This window comes from Melospiza georgiana, chromosome 7, assembly GCF_028018845.1.
Source record: "Melospiza georgiana isolate bMelGeo1 chromosome 7, bMelGeo1.pri, whole genome shotgun sequence".
Lineage (NCBI taxonomy): Eukaryota > Metazoa > Chordata > Aves > Passeriformes > Passerellidae > Melospiza > Melospiza georgiana.
Genome location: NC_080436.1, coordinates 24,950,210 through 24,974,583, shown reverse-complemented (window position 1 = coordinate 24,974,583; position 24,374 = coordinate 24,950,210). Strand labels below are relative to the sequence as shown.

The following is a 24,374-nucleotide window of genomic DNA, read 5'->3' as shown; positions in this document are numbered from 1 at the left end:
TTCTTCCCTAAATCAGCAAAGCCACCAGGGCATTGCATCAGCACTCACAGAGCCTGGACACAGGCTTAGTGCTCTGACATGGGAGGGCAGCTGGAACCCCCCAGAGCAGTGCTCTGTACCCTGACAGAGATGCAGGTGTGTGCACAACAGGTTGGGGGAAAGGGCCCTGCTTTGGACTCTTGCTCACTCATTCCTTCTGGCCATGGATGGGTCAGTCCCAGGTAACACATTAAGTTCTGTGGAGGGAGAGCTGCAGCAAATGGAGAGGAATTTGACCAGGGCATGAAGAAATAGTTTCCGTTGAATTCCATTCTCATGCATGCAACTGTGGCATTAACATTTCTGTAAGGGAAAAGTGTGTTCCAGATTCAGCACAGACACTCTGGTCACAATCTCCATCCCAGGCCAGGAGAAACGGAAGAGGTGGATGCAAGGAGACAGCAAGCTGTGCATGGAAACTCAAGCTTTGTTTTTGGAGGGATGTAGGGAAGCTTTCAGCTCCAGAAATGGAACCCAGAGCTGCAGGAAAGTGACACCTGCAGTGCAGCATGGAGAGGTGGGAACAGGGCAGTGGGCTGCCAGCATGGGGACGGCATTCCAGCATGCTGGGGAGGTCAAGCAGCGCATGTTCAACCTCCTGCTCTTGCCTGGCAGTGAAGTGACTTGTGGCTTTCCCACTGTAACCACTTGTTTTCAAGTGCTTCCAGCCTGGAAAGCTTGCCTCCAGCCTGGCTTCAACCCCAGGCAGCCGAGCAGTTTGCCAGGGGTAAGGGACCGATGTGACCCCTTGACTCTGGTGCTCAGTGCATTAAAAGCAAGCCCCTGTTTCACCAGCCTCACGTTAAACCGGGAGTGTGACCTCTGGGGCGCTGCAAAATGAAGCCCTTGTGCCCAGAGAGAAGGTGCTTGTTGCACTGGGGTCAGGCACCACTGCTGCAGCATTTTTGTTCAGCACAGCTCAGCCCAAGCCTGGGCTGCAGGGTGGGGATGGCCTTGGCAGGCCAGGCCTGGGGCTGGTGTTACACAGCCCACGGACAGCATTACTGTGCTTGTCAGCATCCGAGCATTGGCGTCAGAGCCCTCCAGCTTCCCCTGTGCTGTTGCCCTGGGTGTTCCTGCACTCTACCCTTTTCTTAAGCTTGCATAATCCAAATGCCTGCGGAGGCATCGTTCTTTCAGCTTGGGGCAGAGGGAAAACCCACATCATCTGGGAAGGGAAGACGGGGGATGAAGGGTGTTGCCCACCCTCATCCCTTTCCACATCAGCTGAGGCTGACAGCATTGTGGGCAGGAAGGATGTACAGAGCAGCATTCTTGTGGCTCTGGCCAAAGACCAGCTTTGCAGAGGAAACGGGCACTGTCACTAACTGCAAAAACCAGGATCAGCCCCAAACCACTGAGTCTGTGGGGCAGAGCCACGGAAGGGCAGCTGCACAGCCCAGTGAGAGCAAGGGGAGCTGGCAAAAGAGGAGATAGTGGCTGAGGGGGAGTGTAAGCATAGGGATAAGAAGAACATCCACTTCTTGGACAAGTGCTGCAGCTCAGGATGGACATTGGCAAGAGCTGGTGCAGGAACTCCCTCTCTGTTTAGGCACAGTGCTGCAAGATAGGCACCCTCTGAGATGCCAGTGCCAGCCCCTGCTTTGGCCACCAGACACAGCATGCAGGGCCCAGCCTGGCTCTTGATAGCAGCCTCAGTTTCTGCTCTGATCAATATAGCAGGATGGGCTGGGCCCTGCTATGACTGCCTCTGCTTTTGGGGACAGTGGCAGTAAGCAGACGGTGGGGCTGGGCGCCCTGGGTGTGTTTGCTGTGGGGTGACATGGACAATGCCTGGCTGGTGCAGGGCAGCAGGCTGAGGAAGCCAGCTCCACCATCTCCAGGCAGGGCCGAGCAGGCAGCACTACAGGTAGGCAGCACTGCAGGTAGGCAGCACGTAGCCCTGGCAGCAAACACACTCTTCCCAGATTAAACAACTTCTCTGGCACTGGGACAGGGAGCAGACAATTCTATTAGGGATTGTTTGTCCTGACACAGGACAGCTCCATAACTAGCTTAATACCCTTCCTCTGATAAGGGGCAGAGGCACACTCCATTGCAGCAGCACGAAGGGCAATGACCATGCCCTCCATCAGAGGCTGGGCAAAGGCTAAGATGGCTTTAAAATAGTTTCCTTCCCTTTTATCCCCCCACTTGATTATGCAGCACAGTGGGGGCACAGCCCCTGCTCTCCTCTCTCATGCTACAGTGTCCTTCACAGTTCCTGGGTGCTTCTGGTGACTTCTGCCAGCACCATGCACAGCACTGAGCCCAGCCTGCGTTGGCTGCTCTTCCCCTGCCTGCCAAACTGGAGGGCAGCCCATAGGGAAGGGCTTTACACAGGCCCTGGACACTGCTCTGTGTGCTGGGTAAGGATCACTGGCACCTTGGAGAGATGAAGCTGCCCAGACAGCTCCATGACAAATGAGGAACATGTGCCCTTTGCTGGTACATCCCACATCCCCTGGAGATGAGGCAGCAGGGATATTCTGCTAGAAGTAAATGACCAGTCACTCCAGTCACCAGGCTTCTCTAGTTCAGCACAGTGCAAGGGGACTATGAGCATACAAACTATATATGCTCAAGGCAGCACTGCTTTAGAGGGCAGAGATGCAGCAAGAAGCACTGAAATAGCCAAGCCCACGACTGAAGGCATCATTTTCATTGATAACAGCAGAGCAAAGCAGGGCTGGTACATGCCCATGGAGCAGTGGTGGTAGCTTCAGGCTGGTGGCAATGGCTTCCTGAGCCCACGGCTGCCTGCAGCCTGTCTCCAGAGCCCTGTGGCCACCCCGGCCTGGGAATCCTTGCAGCTACATACACCTCGAGAAGAGACTGCTACAGGCAAGCACAGGCAGGGAAACAGAGGGTCAGACCAGCCTTGCTCTGTGCTAGCAGCTGAGTGCTGGAGCACAGTGCACCCAGAAAAGGAGAAGGAGGAGCAAAATCCAGATTGTTTAAGAGCACAGCTAGGGGATGGCATAATCAAAACTGAGACAGGCAGAAGGTATCTGCGGCTGGTTCAATGTCTATTCCACCTTTCTGCAAACCCCAGCTGTCCTATACAGCCCCAGCTCCCACACAGCCATCAGTGGGATGCCTGCAGTGCTGGATGGTGGAATGTGTTAGGGGAGCCCTTGCACACACCCAGCTGATGCAAGGAGACCAGTTAATGTAGTCACTGCACCAGGTGCAGGAGCTCTACAGCAAAGCATTGTGATTATGGAGTAAGCAAAAAGGGGTTAATCTGTACTAACCAGGAGAACACGCTAAGTGAAAACAAAGCAAGTGTTCCATGAAGAGGAGAGACAGGTTGCAGTAGTGCATGTGAGCTTTCCTGTCAGTGCAGCAGCCAAAGGAATGCAGAAAAGCAAGGTGCTGTTAAGGGGACCAAGAGGCTGGTGCTGAGCTGGGAGCACAGACTACGACAGACATGGCAAAGAAGAGTGGCAAATAAGCAGTCACCTCTGAAATAAAACGTGAGAAGAGCTGTGGACAGGCACACAACCAAAACCTTTGGTTCTGGCAGTCCACACTTTGTCAGACCCCTCAACACACACCCAGATACTGGAGTAGCAAAGGTGCAGCTTGGCTAGGACCAGAAAAGCAAGTTCGGGATGAGTTTTCTCAGGGAATCAGCTGGAGCAGAAGAGACATCAACGAACTGGTCCAGTAACTCCAAATTTGACTCTTGCCCTTTGTGAAAAACGCAGCTATAGAAGGTGAAGGCAGAACTTACACACAAGCTCCTTAAATGGCAAGATGAAGACATAAAACCCTACTGGTGTTTACTGGCTCAGCTCTCCCAGAGTCCTTCCCCCAGACAAAGCTGGGGACTGAGCTCACTCAGTCTGAGATCCCCAAAGGAACAGAGAGCAGCAGCCGATTGAGGAAGAGGGGAGAAAGTGGGATGAATTGTGACATCTGCCTCCAGACAGTACAGATCTTATCAAGTCTATAGATGGCTGGATAAAAATATTGGCCACTGTGGGCCTTCAGCAACTCAGCTGCCTCTGGAAGTGACAGAAAAACGTCCAATAGTACAGTGACCCCAAGAAAGAGTGGCCTTCAGACCCAGGATGGAAACTGAACTTCCTGCTCTCCTAAGGCTATGAGAATGGCATAGATGGGTTTGAGCAGGAAGGGAAACTTTATTGCATCTTTTCAGGGAAGCAGCAGGATGCAGTGGGGCCAAGTCCCTGCTGTTTTCTCGATGACAGAAACTGAAGCCACTGACACCAACTTTGGGCATGTGGAAAGTTTAAATGTCATACAGACTACTGTGAATAGCTGCTATATTCAATATCCAAAGAAAACAGGCATCAGGTCACTGAATGTCAAATGCACATCTTCATAAAAATCAAGATCACATTGACATAAAATACAGGTTTGTCACTAAGGACTGAACAGTCAGAAAACTTGCCCTGAAGCTGCAGACTGAACATTCATAGGAAAACAGAAGCTGTTCTGGGAAAAGCTACCATCAGTAAAGGTCCCTACTTAGGGTATCAGATCCCACTATCAGCAGCTAATGTAACAGGTCCATTTCTGCCCACCCCCACAGGGAGCTTCAACTGCATCAAACATCACACACAGTTCTATCTTTGCTCTTCACTGGGCAGGGGCAGAGACTGTGAAATTAGCAAAGCCCTGGCCAGGCAGCAGCATTTTTTGAGGCACATTTAACTCTGTAGGAGAAGTTGAGACAAGGTAAACCTCTATTTGGGGAAGAACATAGAGGCAGGCACTCCCACCTCTACAGCCACACCAACAACAGTTCCTGAGACAGGCAGGCCTCTGAGGGCCTGTGCAGCCAGTAAGCAGCTGGGGCTGAAAGGCCACAGGATGCCCACATAAGGGCAACAGTCAAAGGAGAACACCACAACCTGTACCTGGTGTCAGTCTAATCCTGTTTAAAATTGTTCCTTTGTTGCTCCTTGGAAGAAAGTGGAGAAGATTAGCCTAGCATCCCATTCACACCCACCCTGAACAGGACAGGGAGAATGGCCTAAATCCAGTGAGATGTTAGGGAACCCTTGAGGCAGCAGTATGGAAGCCCTTAGAAAGACATTACACCACTGCAAAAGAATGAAACAAGGAAAACATGACAATTCAATAAATATAAGCTTTTATTACAATAGAAAATAGTAAAACTCATGTTAAAATAGACTCTTGCTTTTGGACTTCTCAGAAAAAGCCTAAGCCTTGCTTATTCTTGTTGGTGCCCATCAAGGTCCTGACCCCTAAGCAATGAGCAACACATTTCTGTGCTGAGAACCTCGAGGCTCCTTCCTCCCAGTGACAGTGAAAGACTACAGCAGCAGACTGAGCCATGCCCCATCAGGCACAGAGGCAAGGGCTCTCTGTGGGATTGTGCACAACATGCTTCATCCCCTTGTGCAATCAGGCTCCAGTTTGAAGCAGGTAGCTTTAGGGAAACCATGGACAAGAAGGAGGGAGAGGAAAAAAAAAATCATCAGCATATGATGATAGCTGTCCTGAAACAGCTAAGAAGGCAGCAAATGCATCTGCCAGAAATGGCACCTGACTGCCTTTGGGTACCTTACACACTACTTATTACAAGGAACACTCTCCACCTTCTCTTGGGTGTCCAATCCAGTGCAAATAACTGACTGTGCAGCCCGAACCATCGTGTGCTCCCCTCTTACCCACCAGAAGGGGCCAGGGGCAAGAGTAGAGTGGAAAACAGAGGCCACAGGACGGCAAGGCCAGATGGAGTGGGAGACACTTGCGCACCACTGCTGGCACAGCAGCACTTGGCTGCAGGCCCCGGCTGCTCCAGCCCCCAGGCTCACTCCAGTGCCTCGTGCACAGCCTTCCGGAGCTCGATGGAGAACATCTCCTCCCAGGGCCCGCGGATCCACTCCACCAGCTCCACCAGGAGCTCCGGGCACTCTGTGCGGATGTGCCACGTGCTCTCTAGCTTCAGCACCTGGCAGGGAGGAAAGGCAGGCAGGGGAATGAGCAGACTGGCCCGACAGGCACCAATCAGCCTGAGCCACCATCCCCCAGCACAGCTGCCGGCTCCTCCTAATTCCTCTGTGACCTCCTCGACCCTCTCTGCTGCCAGCAGCCGAGTGTCCCTTGCAAGACTTTCCAGTGTGCTCCCCTGGCTCTGTGGTACAAGGCCCTGGGTTAGGATGGGAGATGACAGCTCCAAGACACTCCTGCAGGAACAGGATCTGAGCACAGTCAGCCCCCAGCACCCTGAGCCCATGAGCACCGCCCGCTTACCTCATCGTAAAGCATCAGCTTGATGTCACAAGGACAGAGGCGATAGGTGATGATATTGCTGATACTGGTGATTGGCTGCTTCTCCTTCAACTGCATGTTGCTCCTGGGAGGCATTTCTGCCTCGTGGTCTTCATCCAAGGAGGGCTGCACCTGCCACTGGTGATTCTCCTCCAGCAGAAATAGCATGCTTCGGGTACTCAGCAGGGTCACAGGAAAAGCAGATGCCCCTAAAAGGATATGAGGGAATAAGAAATGCTTTGCTGAGAGCCTGAGTCACCACAGAACCAGCTTTGCTCTCCATTCCTCCCCTAGGGAAATCCTTTACAGCAGCAATAACTTGGGTGAATGACTTTATCCAGTTTCCTGAGTGAAGAGGAGACCAGGGTACTGAAATGTGGCTGGGCTTGACCAGCTTATCCAAGGTTGTTGCAGGAGCATGCACCACTGCCCAGCAAGGCTTGTCCTGCTATGCCCTCAAGTGAGGCAGGAAGAGTCATCTGAGTCCTTTGACCTCTTAAACAACATTTTACTACTCCTTAGTTAAAATTTGACAGCTGCAGCTCAAAGCCTGCCTTTTTTGGCCTGAATTTCTCTGGCTGCAGATATCTGATGGGTGGAACAGAGAGCACACACATAAAGTTTAATACCGAGCTGGGATGCATCATAAATATGACAGGAAGTAAAGTAGTTTTGATAAACTTTAGGCAACATAAATATAATCCAGCTCTTTCAGTTGATGCAAATTAAAAGCACTACAACTTGGGAATAAGTTAGATGCACAGTAATAGAAACCATTAGCAAAACTGGCTGAGGTCACAGGGGATCACAAGCTGATGCAGCAGTATGTTGCTTTTCTCATCACATCTCACTCTTGTGAATTAGTAGGACTATCAGAAAGGGGATGTTTAATTAATCCTGTCTACTTGGTAATGAGATCTCAGCTGGAACTGTGTCCAGTTTTGGGCACCATACTCTAAAAGAGGAGAAAACTTTAGAGTAAGAAAAACACACTTTAAGTTCTCCCTCTCACATACTATTTGTTCAGCTTAAGGATAGCAATAAACATACTTCCCACAGGTTCCTTCTGATCCTCACACTCCCATGCCTCCCCGATGGTCAATGGAGATCAGGGGTGCAAAAGCTTAGCAGATTGGTCAGAATGTGATTAAGAGTTAGGTTGCTTTTTTTCAGTGTCCCAAGCTATGACAACACTGGAATTATTCACTCAAACCTCAAGTTTAACACGTCTGTCCCTCAGCAAGGCCTGGAACAAAACCTGAAGGGCTCCAGCAGGCTCCTCCTGTACTATTATCTCAGGTTCTGGTCACCTACTTCTGTTTTCCCAAATGAAGAAGCCTTTCAGCAACTCAGACAAACCATCTGTTTTTATGACTCCTCATCTTTCCTTCAGATCAGGGCAACGATCCAGCCCTCACATAATCTCCAGCTTCTCAAGCTGTCACCAAAACTGTGTGTGCAGGACCAGCTGCTCCCTAGAGCTTAGACTTCCATGTAGAAAAGGACTGGGAGATTTAGTGGATGAACAGAAGTATGCTGCTATTCTACACAGCCCAACACTAGAAAAGAGCCCTCACCCATGCCCCTAACCCATTTCATTGCTGGAAAAAAGGCACAGCTCTTTTCCCCCAGACTGTGCACTAAAATCACAAGCATGTAAGCAGACAGCACAATGTGCAGGACATCTGGCTGCTGAGATCTCCTGTACCTTGGATCAGGTATGCCAGCAGGTAGAAGAAACAAGTGTCATCTGCAGCTGCAGAATCTGTGCTCTTGGAGTCCAGCAGAGGCCTGGAGGAGATAAAACACTGGGCTGATAAGGAAGCAATCTGTTTCCAGTCTAGGCTTGCTGTGAACTAGCTACTATTCCCAGTCCTCCCAGTGAAGGGAAGGACCCATGCCTCCCAGATAATGCAAAGTCCTCCTTCTCCTGGTCCTCTGACTACCACCTTGACAGCCAGGAGCCAAATGTTTCTTGCAAGTAAGAAGGCTGCCCTATGCCTCCCACTTTTACTCCCTCCATTATAGTCTGGCTGCTCCAGAAGAGCTGAAGTTGCCCTGCCTGGCTCAGCCCATGACACCCTTTGCCTGCTCACCCTCTGTGCAGCAGGACTTGAGACAGCTGCCCTAAACCACTAACACAGGCCTGGCTGCAACTCCAGTGGTGCCTCCTTCTGTGCTACCCCCAATGCTTCCCAGGGTCTGCTGGACAAGCAGACATCCCTTCCTACCTGAAATCCAAACCTCTCACAGGCTCTTACCATAACCAGTGCTGGGGATTCATTTCCACAGTGGGGATTTCCTTCACCTTACTCCTGTGCTTAGCAGGCAGTTCTTGCATGAGATCTAAAGAGGGGAAGAAGGCAAGTGTCTTTTATTGCAAACCCAAGGGCAGCACAAAACAGCTCAGGACACTTCTCTACTGTTCAGAGAGGTGTTCCAAGTTATGATGGCAGTGAGATTCTCTCCCAGCTCTTTTTCTGACCTGTCAAGAAGTTTATTTCCAACATCTATCCAACAATAGCTGTCCTGATAGTTCCCCAAGAACAAATCTTTCAAATCCTCTGCCCAACGCCCCTACAGCTCTACTCTTACCTGTCAGGGTCTGCAGGAACTGGTCACAGCAGCTTTGGTTCCGGATCAGCAGATTGTAGGAAGTTTTTGGGTTCTCAAACTCCATTCTCAAGGTCTGGTGGCAGAGTCCCACTTCCAGATGAGAAATATCAGACAGGTAGTGAGAGTCATTCTTCTTCAGCCAGTCTGCAGGTTGTCCCCTAATCACAGAGCACAGCCCCCAGCTGCAGCAGGCTGCCCCATCTCCTCTCCCACTGCAGCAGGGGGTTTGCCAGCAGGGCCTGTGCATGTCACCACCCCTGCAGGGTAAGGGCAGCAAGGCTGGCACAGGCTGGCACTACCCAGCACTCGCAGACTTGCTGCAGGGTCCTCACCTGATAGCTCCAGTGACTTCCAGCACATAAATCTTGAGGTCAGAAGCAACCAGGATTGAGAGGAACTCTCCTGGCCGGCCAAACTTCACCATGACCACCTAGAGCACACAGAGGGTGGGTCACAGCTTTGGCCTGCCCCTTGACAGCTCATCCACAGAAAGGCCAGACTCAAAGACACTTCAGCTCCCTTCGCACCCCACAGTCTCTGAGACGCCACCTCGGTGCAGAACTCGCAGGGTGGCAAGAGGGACAGCAGAAGAGCTGTAGGAGTGGTGCTGTGGGAGCTCACCTTGAGGAAGCACTGGAACTCCTCAGCATTCTCCTCAAACACTTCCATGTCCAGGTAGAGCTTCAGGCGATGATCCACTGCGCGGAAGTCCCTCGTGTTCAGGACGCTGTTTAGAGCTGAGGAGAGCAGAGGGCAGCAATGACACTGTCCCCTGGCCAGGGGCTGCCTGAGCATGCACACAGGCACCAGGACACAGTGTCACCCCCTCTGCACACCTGCTTCCATCAGGTCTCTCCTCAAGACAAAGGGCCAAACCTGTGGGCTTTACAGGCCACAGGTCCCCATGTGGAGATAAAAGAGGAATTCATTGCTCCAACACTTGCTTTTTTTTCAGATATACAAAGCTTTGGTCTAAGTCAGATTCAAACTGTTCTTGGCTGTTTAGTCACAGAAGGACACTGTGCTGGTGGATTTGGCAGGAGGACAATTCTTTATCACAAAGCCAGAAAGATATTTCTTATTTCAGCTGGTGTCAGCTCAGGTCAACTTTTTAACTGGCTTTGATCGTGGCAAGGTTAAAGAGGCCTGAGGAAGACACCAATAAAACTGCTAAATAGTATAATTAGGTTTGTCATGAAATTGTATAACCAAAAAATTTACACAACAGCCATAGTACTGCCCGAGAGTTCGCACTTCCCAGCAGAGCCTGTTCTCCACCAGAAATGCTACATTAATCAACCACTCCTCACCAGGAACTTTCCATAGGCTCCATTTTAAATTGGGACCTCGCAATTTGACCCCAGAAAAGAGACTGCCTTATTTCTCATACTTCAACTGTACAAGACTGAACCTAGCAACCTTAAAACTTTGATTCTACACTGACTCCTCTTCTGAGGCACAGCAGTCTTGAAGGACTGGGGGAGACCTCTATAGATCAATAAAACAACGGGTTATAAATCAGAACTACACTCAGCTGCAGTAGAGTCATTTGCTGGGCTAGACCAGATAACCTCCACAGCTCCTCTCCAACTTGTTATTCTGTAAATCACAACCTGCTACCCAGCCAAAGGCAATCTGATACATCAGAAATCCAAGGTCCTTCAGAAAAATAATTTGTGGACCTCCTGTCTTACATGACAGCACTCAGTCATGTAAGACTTACACACAGCCAGCATGCAGTCTATTGGACAGGTTTTGTCATCTGAAGCTCACAAAAAAAAGTGAGGAAAGCACAAGAACTGTAGATCCACAAACCAGAGCCTCCTACTAGCACACCAGCCTCACACTGCACTTAAGCCAAGAATAAATAGAGAGTAATTGTGCATACTACTCTCCAAAGGTAATGCTCCAGCTGGCAGCTCATGGATGCCACAGGAACCCAGAGTGTCCATAACTGGGCAATGCAGCTTCTAGAACAAGACCCTATTACTCAGAGTCTAAGCAATAATAGGTATTAGGAGCTGACTCACTTTTCCTACCTTCAGGCATGAGGATTTAAGAGAGAGGGGAATGAAAGTCTCTGCTTATAAGAACCACATGTTTATGGCTGCTCACACTTGATGTCCCCCTTCCCCATTAAACAGGAGAAAGTGTACCGTGCAAGCACCAGTGATAAAACCAGCAACAAGCTGCCAACACCCCTAAACGCTGCACAGCTTCCTCATACTCACAAGGACTGAGATTCCATGTTTCCTCGGACTCAGAGTTGACAGAGAGCGGGGAAGGCGTGGGCCCCCGAGAAGCGCTGTGACGGCAGCTTCCCACCAGGCTGCCCCCGCTGGTGTCCGGGTGGCTGAGGGACAAGGACTGGCTCTTCACACCCTGCTCCTTCCCAGAGCCACCCTCTGATCCACGGCACGTGGGATGAGGAGTGCTGCCAGGCTCAGGCTCAGCGCTCAGCTCCGGGCTCCTGGCGCTGTTGCTGGTGTCTATCTCCGAGCTGTCCTCCCCACCAATGTAGAACTGCCCACTCCCAGTGGCCAGGACAGACATTTCCTCTGGGCCCTCCTGCTGGCTGCCTCCCTCCAGCACGGAGTCTGACAGGTCCTCACTCGTGCTGTCGGCACCAGGCAGCAGAGGCGTGCTGGAGCACTCCTCTGAAGGCAGAATGACCACATGGTCACTGGAACAACTGGGACAGGCTATGGGTTCACCAGCTGCTGCAGGACCTGTGAAAGAGTTTGCCAGGTATAAAGAAAAGGCAGGATTTTACTTCCCCCCACCCCCTCTGCAAACCAAGAAACCTCCCTTTTCAAAGTAGAGAATAGTTAACAGAAACCTCCCTTTTCAAAGTAGAGAATAGTTACAGTCTGACTTGAGCAGCTTGTTGAGCAACTTGTTCAGAAGCATATCCTACATACCTCCCCTCACAAATCAACCAGAAATTCTGGATCAGTGCCACATGAAATAGTTCTGCTCAGATTTAGGGTAGCCCAGTGTGTGCTGTGGTTGCAACTGAAACTGTACCAGGGCTTTGTCTCGTGACTTTCCTTCACTTCACATCTGCAAGTGCCCACAGAACCTCAGAAGCCCAAGCTCATGACCAGTCAATCCAGTCTTCCTTAGCCACCTCCACCCCCAGCATGCTGTGTCCCTTTCCCAGCTGCCCTCATCCCTTCTGACACTGATTCCTGTTGCTCCCTTCACCCACACCAGAACAGACTCCCAGCTGGATCATGGCATTCCCATTACTCCGGCAGGGACAAGAAAGTATCCTGGGGTGGAGAAAAGTGTTGCAGCCAGGACAGCACTTCTGTGTTCATTGCAGTACTTCAATCCCAGGATACTTTCTCAAAACAGCATCTTCTCAGCTATGGCACTCCCCACTTGGAATATAAACTGAGCTTCAAAAAACACAGCAATCACAAGATGCCTACACAGGAATAGCCACATCTCAGCTGAAATACCACATTTAGTTTTAAACAGCCAAAGAAAAGCGTGGACAAATGGGAAAAAGTACAAAGACCAGCAAGAAACTGAATGTATGAGATATGACTGACAAGTAAATTATCTAGATAATTGAGCTTATTTAGTCTAGAGGACAGAAACTAGGAAAAGTTGCCAGGGGAGAACAATGGCCCTCAAGTACAAAGAAAAAAATAAATTGCTCCTCTGAAGTGGCAGCAAGAGTGGCTTAAGATCACAGACAGGGAGACTTAGATTAGGGTTCTGGTTGTTTTTCTGATGTCTAACAGCCAAAGTTTTACCTGAAATACTGATGCAGATTCCCTGGAAACTTCCATTAGCAAAAGCTCTTTAGAACAAATAAAGTCTCTGTGGCAGAACTGACTACATGACCTTTAATTCCTCTCCCAGACTTCAGTTTCCAGCACCCTTGTGTTCCCCCAGGCCACTCAGCACAGGAGTGGTGTTTACTTAACCTTAAACCAGTGGTTTATTCCTGCTAGGAAACAAGGCTTTTCCCAGTCCAAGTAGGCCAAGTGAGAGTTCATCCCAAATAGGTTTTAAATTCCAGTACAGACAACACATCTCCTATACACTCCATGCTCTGCACCACAACTGCCACCCTGGAAGTCTGCCTGGGCATTAATTAGCAAACATCCTTCTTCTTGGCACTACAGCCTACCTTGACCTGCGGCAACTAGAGTCTCCAGGATTTTGGTGTCTCCAAGCTCTGAAGAATAGGAACCTTGATGCCAGGGGGGCAGGGACTGTGAAAACTCTTGCTTGCATTTCAGGCACTGGAGCTTCATGGACCCCTTCTCTTGGTCCTGATTTCGCCGATTCTCCTCAACAGCTGGGGACAACACTTCAAGGATACACTATAAATAGCAGCACAGGGAAAAGGGTTCTGTCAGGTAGCTATGATTATACTAATAAAATCAAGCTTCTGACACCAGCAAGTCTTTTCACATGCCTCACTATAGCATTTCAGAGTGTAAGGGGTGCAAGAATATTTCCCAGCTGTGCAAGACTTGCCAAGGGCATGGAGCTTCACTGCAGAAGACCAAGACAACCTGTTTTTGCAGGTCTGTGCCTGATAGCTACATACTGACAGGCTCCCTCTGGAACTCTGATCACAAGGGTCCCATCTATTTGTGCCTTGTCTCTAACAACTTGTTCAAATGTACTTAAATCTTGAGAGAAATTACTGAATGAGAGACCAGAGTCCCTACAGCAGCTGTGTGGACATAGCACTGACATTCACTGTCCAGAGGACCAAGCACAGGCCAGCACATCACTTAGCACCCACAAAACATTACATTGCATGTGTACAAGTAATGATCACTAGCTTGACTACAAACTTTTCATCCCAAGAGGGAGGAAACTGCAAGACTCTCTCCTTGAGAGCAATGTTTATGCTACAGGAGCTCCACTGCCCAAGCCATGCTCACAGGGCCCTCCACAGGTCACCTGTGCAGAAGAAGAAATCCCTACAAGCCAGACATGGGCAGCAGGTGCTCGTGTGCTCTGAGAACAGCAGCCCTGTGCTGGCTGGAATAATTCAGTGCCTTGCAGTGACAGTGGCCCCTCCCCAAGGCCCCCACCTGCAGACACTGCTCGGGGCAGTCGTCAAGCACCACGTATCTGCGCTTCTGCCGGTCCTTGCGGATGTAGCTGAAGTGCAACGTGAGGACAGGGAAAACTCGCTCCAGGTCCTGCAGGAGACAGAAAACACCCTTTCTAGGATGAGGGAGAAGCTTTCACAGACTACATTTGCTTGCAAAGGGCTGAAACATGGCCATACAAGCACTTAATTTAGTGAGTCCTAAGCATCCCTCCACAGCTGATAGCATTTGGGAGTCTGGTAAAATGGGCAGAAATAAATAAACAAATATAAAGCTATTAAGTGCTGACAAGACTTGCATTGAGTGCTTGAAAAATTGCATGAGCGCTTGAAACTTACAACAGTAACTCTCAAGGCCTAGAACAAAGCGTTTCAAACAAAACATCTTTTTCATAAAGGTATTTCAGAAGAATATCAAACCACAAACATTCAAAAAGGCACAAGGGCAGGGTTTAAAAATGAGTTGGAGCTTTTAGAGAAAACAGAATTAGAGAAACCTGTGAACATGTCTGTATGCAGACTGAATGTTAAAATCTTACCACATGGAAAAAGGGATTTCCAGACTCCATTTCTAAAGAACCACAAAAGCCAAATAGGGCTGGTAATGCTAAAGTGTGCACCCAGAGCAGATGGCACACTGCCCACTGAGCTGCCAAACTAGCCTCTGTGCTGCTCTAGAGACAATGCAATCCACAAAGAGTCCTCCAAGACCAGGGTGATATCCCAGTGAGGAATGGATGGGAAGGAGATCGCCATTACGTTTAAGTTCCTCTTGAGAAGCCTCTCATTCCTCCACACCAGAACAACTCCAGCCATTGTCTTTAAATTCCAGCTTTGGAACAGATTTGATGCTGGCTTCTGCTGCATTATCACAGTTAGTCTAAGCAATAGAGATGCCATTAGATACACATGCATTGGGTTGAAGGGATGCTCAATCAGGCTTTGCAGGAGCTAGGGAAAGACCTGCAGGATTCTCGACAGGAGCCCAAATCTAGAATGCTGCCATACACAGGGAGTAAGACAAAGGGTCACAGAGAAGTGTAACTCACCATCCTCTTCCAGGTCAACTCAGAGGTCTCCACATTCTTCAGGCATTTCAGCTCCAGCTTGTGGAGGACTCTGGCAGCCTTCAGTTCCACCTCAATCACATGCTTAGCTGTGACTCGCAGGAAGATCCACTCTGGCTCTGGGTCCCCTTCTCCTTCTATTTGGCTCACCAGCACTGGCTGGCACAGGTCCACTGCCAAACAAGACACAATACAGGTCAGTACATGCAGTAGGCCTTCAGTCCTGCTGGACCTAGGTCCTTAGCATTCCCACAATACTGGGCACCATGGTACAGCTTCAGAAACAAAACACATTTGATTAATCTATTTTGTTCTCATCCAAGCCCTTAAAAACAGCAGTGAAAGGACCTGTTTACCTTCTACCTTCTCGTCTTCTTCCTCTCCAAGCATTAGCTCGTCTGCCTCCTCCTCTCTCTGTTCTCCTTCCATAGGCTCATCCAGCTGTACTTCAGGCTCCTCCTCCTTTGCAGTGTCATCCAAAGGAGGAGAGGATCCTTCTTCCTGGGATACCTGGGGCTTTCCTTGCTCTGGGTCAGAGCTCTCGCTCTGCTGGTCCATTGCAGCAGGTGTGCCTGTGATCTCCTCTGCAGAGCGACTGTGGGACATGACGGGCACTTGGTCATGCTCCTCCAGGTGTCTCTTGTACTGCAGCCAGTCAGCACCAAAGCGATCCCTGAAGCTGGCCAGGCGCTTCATCTCCTTCTGATGCTCTAGGACCAGACCTGCAAAGAGAAAACTTGGGAAGTATGAAAGTAGTCACCAGGCCAGAACACTCTTACTGTGGGCACTTTAGCTGCTATGTTATTAAGGAGACAACAAGGCTCACCAGCAGAGAGGGGTAATGCCTGGGGCTCATGTTCTGTGTCACTTGGCTCCGAAATACTTGCTCTGCGCACTTTGACTTTTCCCTGGAAAAAAACAGGATAAAAGTAGTTGTGAAACTAGAACAATGAAAACAGCACCTGATGAGGGGCTCTGCCAAGCTGAAGGGTTTATAGCTGTTACAGTATAGAGACACACCCTGAAACAGAGGGTATATGAAGATTAACATTAAAGCCCTTTCCTAACACACAGCAATGTAGAGGCTCACTAACCACGCAGTCAGTACCAGACCACATCTCAGTGCAGAAGGCTTTCACATCAAGGCATCCCCTTCACCCAACACACCAGCTACATGGCTAAGAAGCTATGTCAGTCCCTGACCTTGCTTTTCTTTCGAGAGACCTTGACAGCCACATTCTCTGATGGGGACTGGCTGTCACTGAAGTCTGCAGCACAGGAGCTCTCCAGTGCACTGCGGTCCAGTGCAGTCTTCTCTGAGGTAGAAGTGTGGATGGACTGGGACACACTTTGCACAAGTCTTGGAAGGTGCTAAAACAAGAAAAAGAGAGTATTTCCAGCTGAGTGCAAAGGGCAGACAAGGTAACCAAGCCACAATTCAGGCTGACAGCTTTCCTGCTCCTCACCTCAAGCTTTCACCATCTCTAAGCACTGACAACAGATCCTGCCTGATTGATTGGATTGTTTATCACAACCACTCTCATTTACCTCAATCTCTGCCTTTCTTAAAAATAGCAGATGGGAAACTGATAAGTATTTTGCTGACATGTAGCTCAAGTGTCAAGTACCATATAGTACCTGAAGAGAAAACAGGCAAGGCTCCAAGTCCTGCAAGGCTACATAAGCCAGAATAAATCACACTGGCCAGTTCCAGCAATTATTAGGAATCAGCATGAACTGAGACAAAATGATCTGTGTCAAAGTCAAGGTAGCCCATAAAGATTTAATAGGACACATGACAATGCAAAAACCTGTCAGAGTTCCCAGTCCCAAAGCCAGTAAGATCAGTTTTTAACAATTATACTTACCATTAGGTCTGAGGAAGAGAGTGGCTCCCCGTCCAAGAAGAACTGTAATTAGAGACCCATTTGCAGTCAGATTCCATTTGGCTGGCACATACTCAGGACAACTTCTGCTGACTCCTACATCCCTTCAGGCCACCCTAGGGTTGGGATCCCTGGCAAAAAAACTGCAAAGAAACAACCCTGTTCCTGCCTATCCACCACTCCTTTAGCTGTAGCTACCTAACAGCATGTAAGGCCAGAAGGGACCGTTGTGGTTTTCCTGTTTACAGACTTTATAACTTCCAGAGACGTATCCAAGACAGTTCACGGAAGAGGTACAATGGATTATTCTACAACAACTCAAATTGTTTTGAAAGGTATTCACTTTCACCTCAAAGCCTTTATCCTACTTCTAGCCTGACTTCACATAGCTTCCAGTAATTTGAGCTTTTTCCAAGATGCAGTTTGAAGACAATGAATCCAGCCATTTGCCACTAATATGAAGGGCAGACCAGCTCTGGAACACCTTTGACCCTTAGCAAGTAAGTTTATTCTGCTAAACTGCCAAACACTGGATTTGCTGGCTTCTTTATTTGAAATCAGATTACCAAGAACTGACCTAAGCACTGGAGTGTAAGGGAACAGTAATGACACCTGACTGAGAGCAGAGTGAAGGAGACAAAGAGGTGGCCATGTCTGCCAAAGCAGTACATACTTTGGTCAGGTGGGCAAAGACGTGAGCTCCTTCTTTGCACAGTCCAGCTACATCATTACTATCTAGCATGAGCAGAGTAAAGTTCCATCAGTGAGCAAAACTGAAGAGGTAGACAGTGAAACCATATTAAGATTTGAGGTGTTGCAAACCTGAGATCAGTATTCAACTCTGTGCTGGCCAGCACATGACATAAAAATGTAAGGTTAAACTACTCTACTGCAGGTAAAAAAAAAGAAAAAGAAGCAACCACAAAAGAATCACCACTGTTACACAGCTGGAATAAATCTATAAGTTTCTTTTCCCTCATTTGCCCCAAGTGTTAGAACACCCTATGCCTTCAACAGCAGGGGCAGAAGGCAGGTGGCTAATACTCACATTGGAGAAGGCTGCCCTGGGAGACACATGGGCAAGGGCTGCAGATCGGTGATTTTGATGGAACCATATTGGGTTTCCCTCCAAATATAGCTGGGTGAGGGAAACACACAAGTTGTTATTAGAAGCAATATTCTCTACCCCAGTCTATCCTGCCTGCAGGCTCCAGTCTTTCTCTCTGCTTCAAGAAATATCCTTGCAGTGGAACAGTTATCAAGCCAGGAGAGGACTAGGCTTTTAAAATTCTTCTTGAAATTAGTTCAGCAAATAGAGAAGCAGATTAAAGTACCTCCTATTCATGACCTAAATCATTATGAGTTTTTTCAGTACTGACTCTGAGAAGTGTTGAAAGAACAGTCCTTTGCAGGCCCAGAGAAGCCGTAGATGTCCCATCCCTGGATGTGTTCAAGGCCAGACTGGATGTGGCTTTGAGCAACCTGGTCTAGTGGGAGGTGTGTCCCTGCCCATGGCAGGAGGGTTGGAACTAGACCTTTGAGGTCCCTACCAACCAAAACCACTCTCTGATTCTATGATCTTCTTTCACAAGCACTATAGTGACTGCCAGGCTCCTTCAGACTTCTCTGAACACACAAATCCACAACAGGATTATGGCAGGATCTTAACTGAACTTGACAATGTTAAAATCAGAAAGGGCGAGCAAGGAAATGGCGGTGAATATATGAAAAAAGGTTAGCTTGAGGAAGGGTCACTAAAAATGAAGGCTGAAACACAGGTGTCTCTGTAAGGCTGCCCCATCAGTTTCCTGCAATAAAATTAAATGCTCAGGAGTTGAACCTATCTTTCAAAACTCTCTGGTTACTACACAGTCTCCATCTTGCACACCCTCACCATGAAATCCCTAATTTACCAAATCATCAGGCTTTATGCTTACTTTTTTCAAACAGTGCAGAGTGGACAATGGTGCCAGCTGGGCATGTTCCAGCAGCAGGTTATAGGCCACATCCAGGTGCTGTAGATTCACAAGCTGTTCCACCCCTGTGAACAAAGCAAGAAGCCATCAGCATACTAGACAACATAACCTTCCCCAAAACTGAACCCTAGTAAAAATAGTTGTGCCCAAGATTCCAAGTTCTGTTCATTCCCAAGGACGACAGAAATGCTTCAAACTCAGAAATGCTTCTCCCCTGTGGGCTCACCATTGATGCTGTCGAGCTCATTGTTGCGCAGGATCAGAGTCACCAGCTTGGATCGGCTGAAGATGCCAAGGGCTGGCACCTTGGACAGGAAGTTGTATGCCAGATTGAGGTATTCTAGCTCTGTAAGGGTCTGTTCAGAGAGAAGAGCAGCATTGGATCAGTTGGGACCTTATCTCAAAGCCTGGCCCTGAACTCAAGGCAGAGCACTAGCTTCTACCATTTTTTTTCATCCCAACAAGGTGAACCAACAAGTGAGTTTCTTTAGACTGTTTCTGTAGGAAGAGTTCGGTGTTCACATTGGGAGTGGTTTGTTTAGGGGCACTCAGCATCATCTGACTGCTTTACAAAATTTACCAGGAGCACCTTTCTCTTTCCTCACCAACTCTGATGGAGCATAGGAAAGGACTGCACATCCTGCCTCAGCAAAAGGAGTGAACTACCAAAATAAACCCTTTCTTACTGTTGTAAAGATGATAGGGAATGATACATTGTGAGCCCACCAACTACACAAAAAGAGTGTTTCATAGCTTTCCTTCAAAGAAGCAGATCCAGCCCAGCAAAGCATGGATTTCACTGCTGTTCCCCACAAACACACATGCCATTGTGATGGACTATTCCTTTTCTAGAGTAACTGACCAGTTTCTCAGAGCAGGAAGTAAATGCTGCTGGCAGTTTGGACAAACTGAACTACAGCCCCATGCCTGGCTACATAATTCTCACCGGCTGCACAGACTACAGCAAAGCCTTGGTCACAGTGGAGTGCCCACCCTGTGGGGGGGCTGTACACCCAGAGTACCCTGTGTGTATCAGTGCATTTACCACTCAGCCATGCCAAGTGACAACTAGAGCTAACTCTCTGTCTTAGAGGTGAGGAACACAGCGTTCTCTGCCTCAGTGGCACTCAGACTGCACACACAGGGCAATGGTTTTCAGGCTGCAAGCACCAGCTCTAAGCCACATCACATCTGTAACTTCTTTTACTGTACCTCACCTAGTAGGAAAGTGATGTCAATGATTACAGAATTTTAGCAGCATCCTCTGCATAGGAGGAAGCTCTGGTGGTCAGCCCAAAATACTCACCGTTAAATAGTGCTCACAATCCTGGATCTTGTTGTGACTCAAATCCAAGACCCTCAGAGCATTCAGTAATTGCTGAGGGACAAAAAGATACTATATCAGATCCTACAACTGTCTCTGTTACAGCATGAAAAGCCTCTCCTGCTGGGAGAGGCCAGCAAAATTAACACTGCCTGCTCCCTCCCACCCAGACCTAGCAGCATCAGTAACAGAAGGCCTGGCTCTTGGCTGTGATCACCTCCTCTCTTCTCCTCAGCCATGCAGGAAGGATGCCCCACTCACCAGTGAGTCATCCAAGGCAGTGATTGAGTTATAGCTGAAGTTCACAGTCTGCAGTTCCAACCACGGGAGAGCACAGCTCAGATCTCCACCGCATGCTGAAATTATTTCCTAGGAGGAAGAGAGGAGCCATACCTTGGTGAGTACTAGCTGCTATAGTAAAAGCAGATGAACACAGGAGAACAGTCTAGAAGGTGGCTGACATACTTGTTTTGCTTAGAGAGGCAGTGACTTTTATGTCCCTAATTCAAGTATTTGGAGGTGATGCAAATCCCATGGCCAGATATTTAGAAAGAAAGGAGATGCTTTTGTTTCCTCTGAAGTGGCAATAGTTAACCTAATCTGTTAGATTTCTTAGGCTCAGAACACTGAGCACAAAGATTCATGCTAACAAAATCATTTCCAGGTCTCCCTCAAATAAAAGCAAGATAGATACACACTTGTATCCTAACAGATAAAGAGCTCTGAAAGCACTCCCTACTATGAGCCCCTGCTCTCCAGCAGGTGTCTGCTTCTACATCCCAGAGAGAAGCCCAGAGGCCCATGGCCAGCACAGCCCATGCTACTCAGCTCTTCATGGCTGGAGCTTGCCTTCACATCTCAGAAATGTGCTGGGCAGCAGTGCAGGTAAGACACTGTGGCACAGTATTTCCTCTGACAATAAGCTCTAAGAAGGCTGCTGAGGTATAATGAAATAAACCTTGACCAGCTGCAGTCCTTGAATGTGGAAACAGCCAGATACACAGAGCTGTCAGACCTAGCTGGCACAAATGTTGTCTAGACCCAGAAATTCTCAAGAAGCTAAAGAGAAGATTACAGAGCACATGTGCTTGCAAGCAGGGAATCCTTCAACACTGCTTGAGACAGGAGTAGGACCCCAGAACAAGGAAGGGAGATGAAACCATACACAACATGAATGAATAAAAGGAGTGACACAGTTTCCTACATTTTCCCTGTGTGAAGAGCTATAGAAGCTGTAGGATGAAGACAGCCTTTCTCTTGCAATTGACCCATAAGCTGTGTAGACACTCACCTCCAGTGTACTGATACATTTGCAGCAGGTTAGAGATTCCAGCTGAGAATAGACAAATCGCAGTCCCCGGAGGCAGTGTGGAGGGACAGACTTCAACTGCAGCAGTGATGAGAAAGTAAGAACAACATACATCAAAATATTACAGTGGTGAAGCAGGTCCAAGTTTTACCCCAAGCAAGTGTTGCAGGAGCTTAATCTTAGCCTTCCAGGGAAGCCACAAAAGCCTACCCAGTTTTTAGGAGCAGAGGCATTCTGCAGCCACAAAACTAGCCAAGAAAACCCAAACAGCAAGACTCAAAATCACTCTTGCCATCTATACTTACTTCCAGATGCCGGAGGGACTTGAAAGGGAAGATCTTCACAGCAGATTGCAAAACACAGTTTGGAACATGAACAAGCTGGAGAAATTAGAAAAGAAGTCTCATGTCAAGCTTGATTTGTGCTGCATTATCACCTTCCTGATGCACCAACTGCAGCACCTTGAACAGGCTGTCCCTCCAGCTCGGGTGATCCCTTAAAAGCCCTCTCCCAGTGCTGGTAGTGGCACTGTCTCCCTGGATCCATAGTACAGTAGAGGTCACAGAGAACAGCATGTTAGTTAGTGTGGTCTGCCAGCCCACAGAGCTCCTCTTCATCTCCCCTGCCTACATGGCTATGCCACTTTCAGCGCCACTGGGAGGTCTGACAGCTGGATTCCTCATCAGCCACAACCAGCAAATCTACTAAAGACAAAACTAACTGCTGGAGGTATGTTTATCAAGCAGCTGAGTAGAACTAGCACTCTGGTGGGAGGTGTGCATGTACATTTCACCACAAGAGGCCAAATAAGGCAAATCACAAGCAGATAGAATGGAAAACAGAGTTGGTCTCCAAGAAACTGTTAGTGTTAGACTGAGGTGCCTGCAAACCTCCTCTTTGCATTCTGTAGTGCAGCCACAGGTCCTTTCAGCACAGGGCAGTTAGGCTGTGTTCATGCACCATAAAGCAGCCTATTAAAACCACCTTCTAACCTTCTAGCACATAAACAGTATTTCTGGCTGCTACTGAAAGTAAGTAATGAAACAGTTACCACTTCCACTGTGGACAGCAAAGTACAACCAGAAAGACCATCTCTGCCAGTTACATATACATTCACATAGAAGTGACTCATCAGATGCAGAACTGACATCCTAAGGTCTCATCACCACTACTGCATCCACAGCTACAGCCCTGCCAGGAATGAATCACTGCCCACTGCCTGCCAGCAGTAATGCTGCGCGTTGAACAAGAGCATTTGTAAGTGGAGCTTGCACTGGCAAGCTTTAATGACCAGGTCTAGCAAAGTTTATTTCAGATGCCATTCTTGCTGTGTCTTGATCATCTCCTCTCCCTCCACCGTCTTAAAAATCTATCAGGCTGATATAAATTATTAGCTTCTCCAAGTAAATGAGTTACCAGACATCAATGGGCAGGGGCTTCTTTAGAGGCTTGTTCCAGAAAGAGCACATTTTCCAAAGAACATGAGCTCACCACAACATCCCTCTGATTGCATCGTCCCTCCCTGCCTCCTCCTGCCAGGAGACCCATGTTTCTCCCCAGACTCTGTGCCCCTCTTTACTACACTGTTAGAAAATCCTCCCAACAACATTCTGATACTGCTCCACTCTCACAGGGAAAACAAGTTTTTAAAGACACCACAGATTTTAGTGCTCAGCCGCAATACCTTTTGAGCCCCATGGCAGAGCCCAGAACAGCTGCTAATGCCTCTTCCCCCTTTCAGGCTCCTTTCACCTCTGCTACCCACCCAGCATGTCTCAGTGCTGAGCAGAATCATGTGCAGCATCAATGCACATGCCACCTTTCGAAAACCTCTCGGAAGAATTTCTTGATCTGCAGTTATATCTTTATTACAGCCTCTTTACTACAGCCTATTTATTGTTAAAATTAATGAAGATACGTTACTAGACATATCCTGTGCTGTGAAACTCATCAACCAGAACCACTGCCCAGGCTGCCGAAGTAAGCAGCAGCCTCAGAGTGTGCACAGCATCTGACTGTCTGCTCAAGTTCCCTGGCTCCACTGCCTTGGGCACATCAATCATCACTCCAGGAGCACTCAGCGGTGCTCAGGTGCCAGATGCTGCCTGAATTGCTCAAGCTCTTCAGGAAATAATAATTTCCCCAACAATGACAACACCTTACCAAGGACAGAACTTAATTAACTCCTGTTGCTCCCGTTTTTAACTCCGATAAACTTTCTGCTGAGTTGCACGGCTGACCCTAGGTAAGCAGCTATAGACTATCGTGCTAAGCGACGACTCCACTCAAGAGCCCTGGGGGAGCCCTGTGACCCACGGGGCCCGCAGGTCACACGGGGACAATGGGCACCAGAGGAGGCTGCTCTGAGGCTGTGCCTGCCACCTCCCCTGGCCGGCCCGGCCCCGCTGGGTACGGACCTTCAGAGAGTGAGTCTTCTGCAGGACATCGAAAAGGAACTGCGCCTGGAGGATGGCGGCTGTCTCGGCGGGGTGCGAGGGCAGCGCTACGAAGCCCCGGTTCTGGTTGCGGGAGCCCAGGTGCTGTTCGAAGACCTGCGTGAGGTGCTGCAGGGTGGAGGTGAGCAGCGTCAGCGTGCTGGAGCCGTCCAGGACGAGGTCCCCTGCAGGACAGGGAAGGGACAGGACAGGCCGTGAGTGCCCACACGCCGGGGGCACTGACGCGACCCGGCCCGGCCCGGCCCGCGGCGGCCGCCACTCACCCGCGTCCTGCAGCAGCCGCGCCAGGCCGCGCACCAGCGTCTCGGCCGCCGCCATGTGCAGCGGGGAGGCCGAGGC

General features: G+C 49.0%; 1 protein-coding gene across 1 annotated transcript; it reads right to left on the bottom strand.

Annotated features, from left to right (window-relative positions):
• Positions 1-5,191: 5,191 nt before the first annotated feature.
• STK11IP (serine/threonine kinase 11 interacting protein) lies at positions 5,192-24,358 on the bottom strand. The gene is made up of 24 exons (XM_058028373.1): positions 24,299-24,358; positions 23,997-24,199; positions 21,885-21,959; positions 21,562-21,657; positions 20,532-20,639; positions 20,253-20,324; positions 19,173-19,302; positions 18,908-19,011; positions 18,019-18,108; positions 16,953-16,994; positions 16,288-16,455; positions 15,911-15,992; positions 15,441-15,806; positions 15,067-15,257; positions 13,998-14,108; positions 13,076-13,271; positions 11,160-11,657; positions 9,550-9,665; positions 9,261-9,358; positions 8,908-9,086; positions 8,574-8,658; positions 8,021-8,103; positions 6,295-6,521; positions 5,192-5,992 (listed from the first exon to the last, which is right to left on the bottom strand). Exons 1-24 carry the CDS (start codon positions 24,351-24,353, stop codon positions 5,852-5,854), a joined length of 3,516 nt encoding a protein of 1,171 aa, XP_057884356.1. The 5' UTR covers positions 24,354-24,358; the 3' UTR covers positions 5,192-5,851.
• Positions 24,359-24,374: the final 16 nt, after the last annotated feature.

Coding starts and splice junctions, on each gene's coding strand:
- STK11IP (XM_058028373.1), bottom strand. CDS start 24,353: ATGGCGGCGGCCGAGACGCTGGTGCGCGGCCTGGCGCGGCTGCTGCAG. Junction 15,258..15,440: donor AGAAGACGAGAAGGTAGAAG/GTAAACAGGTCC, acceptor CTTGTTTGGCAG/TGGACCTGTGCCAGCCAGTG. Junction 9,087..9,260: donor GAAGTCACTGGAGCTATCAG/GTGAGGACCCTG, acceptor CTCTGTGATTAG/GGGACAACCTGCAGACTGGC.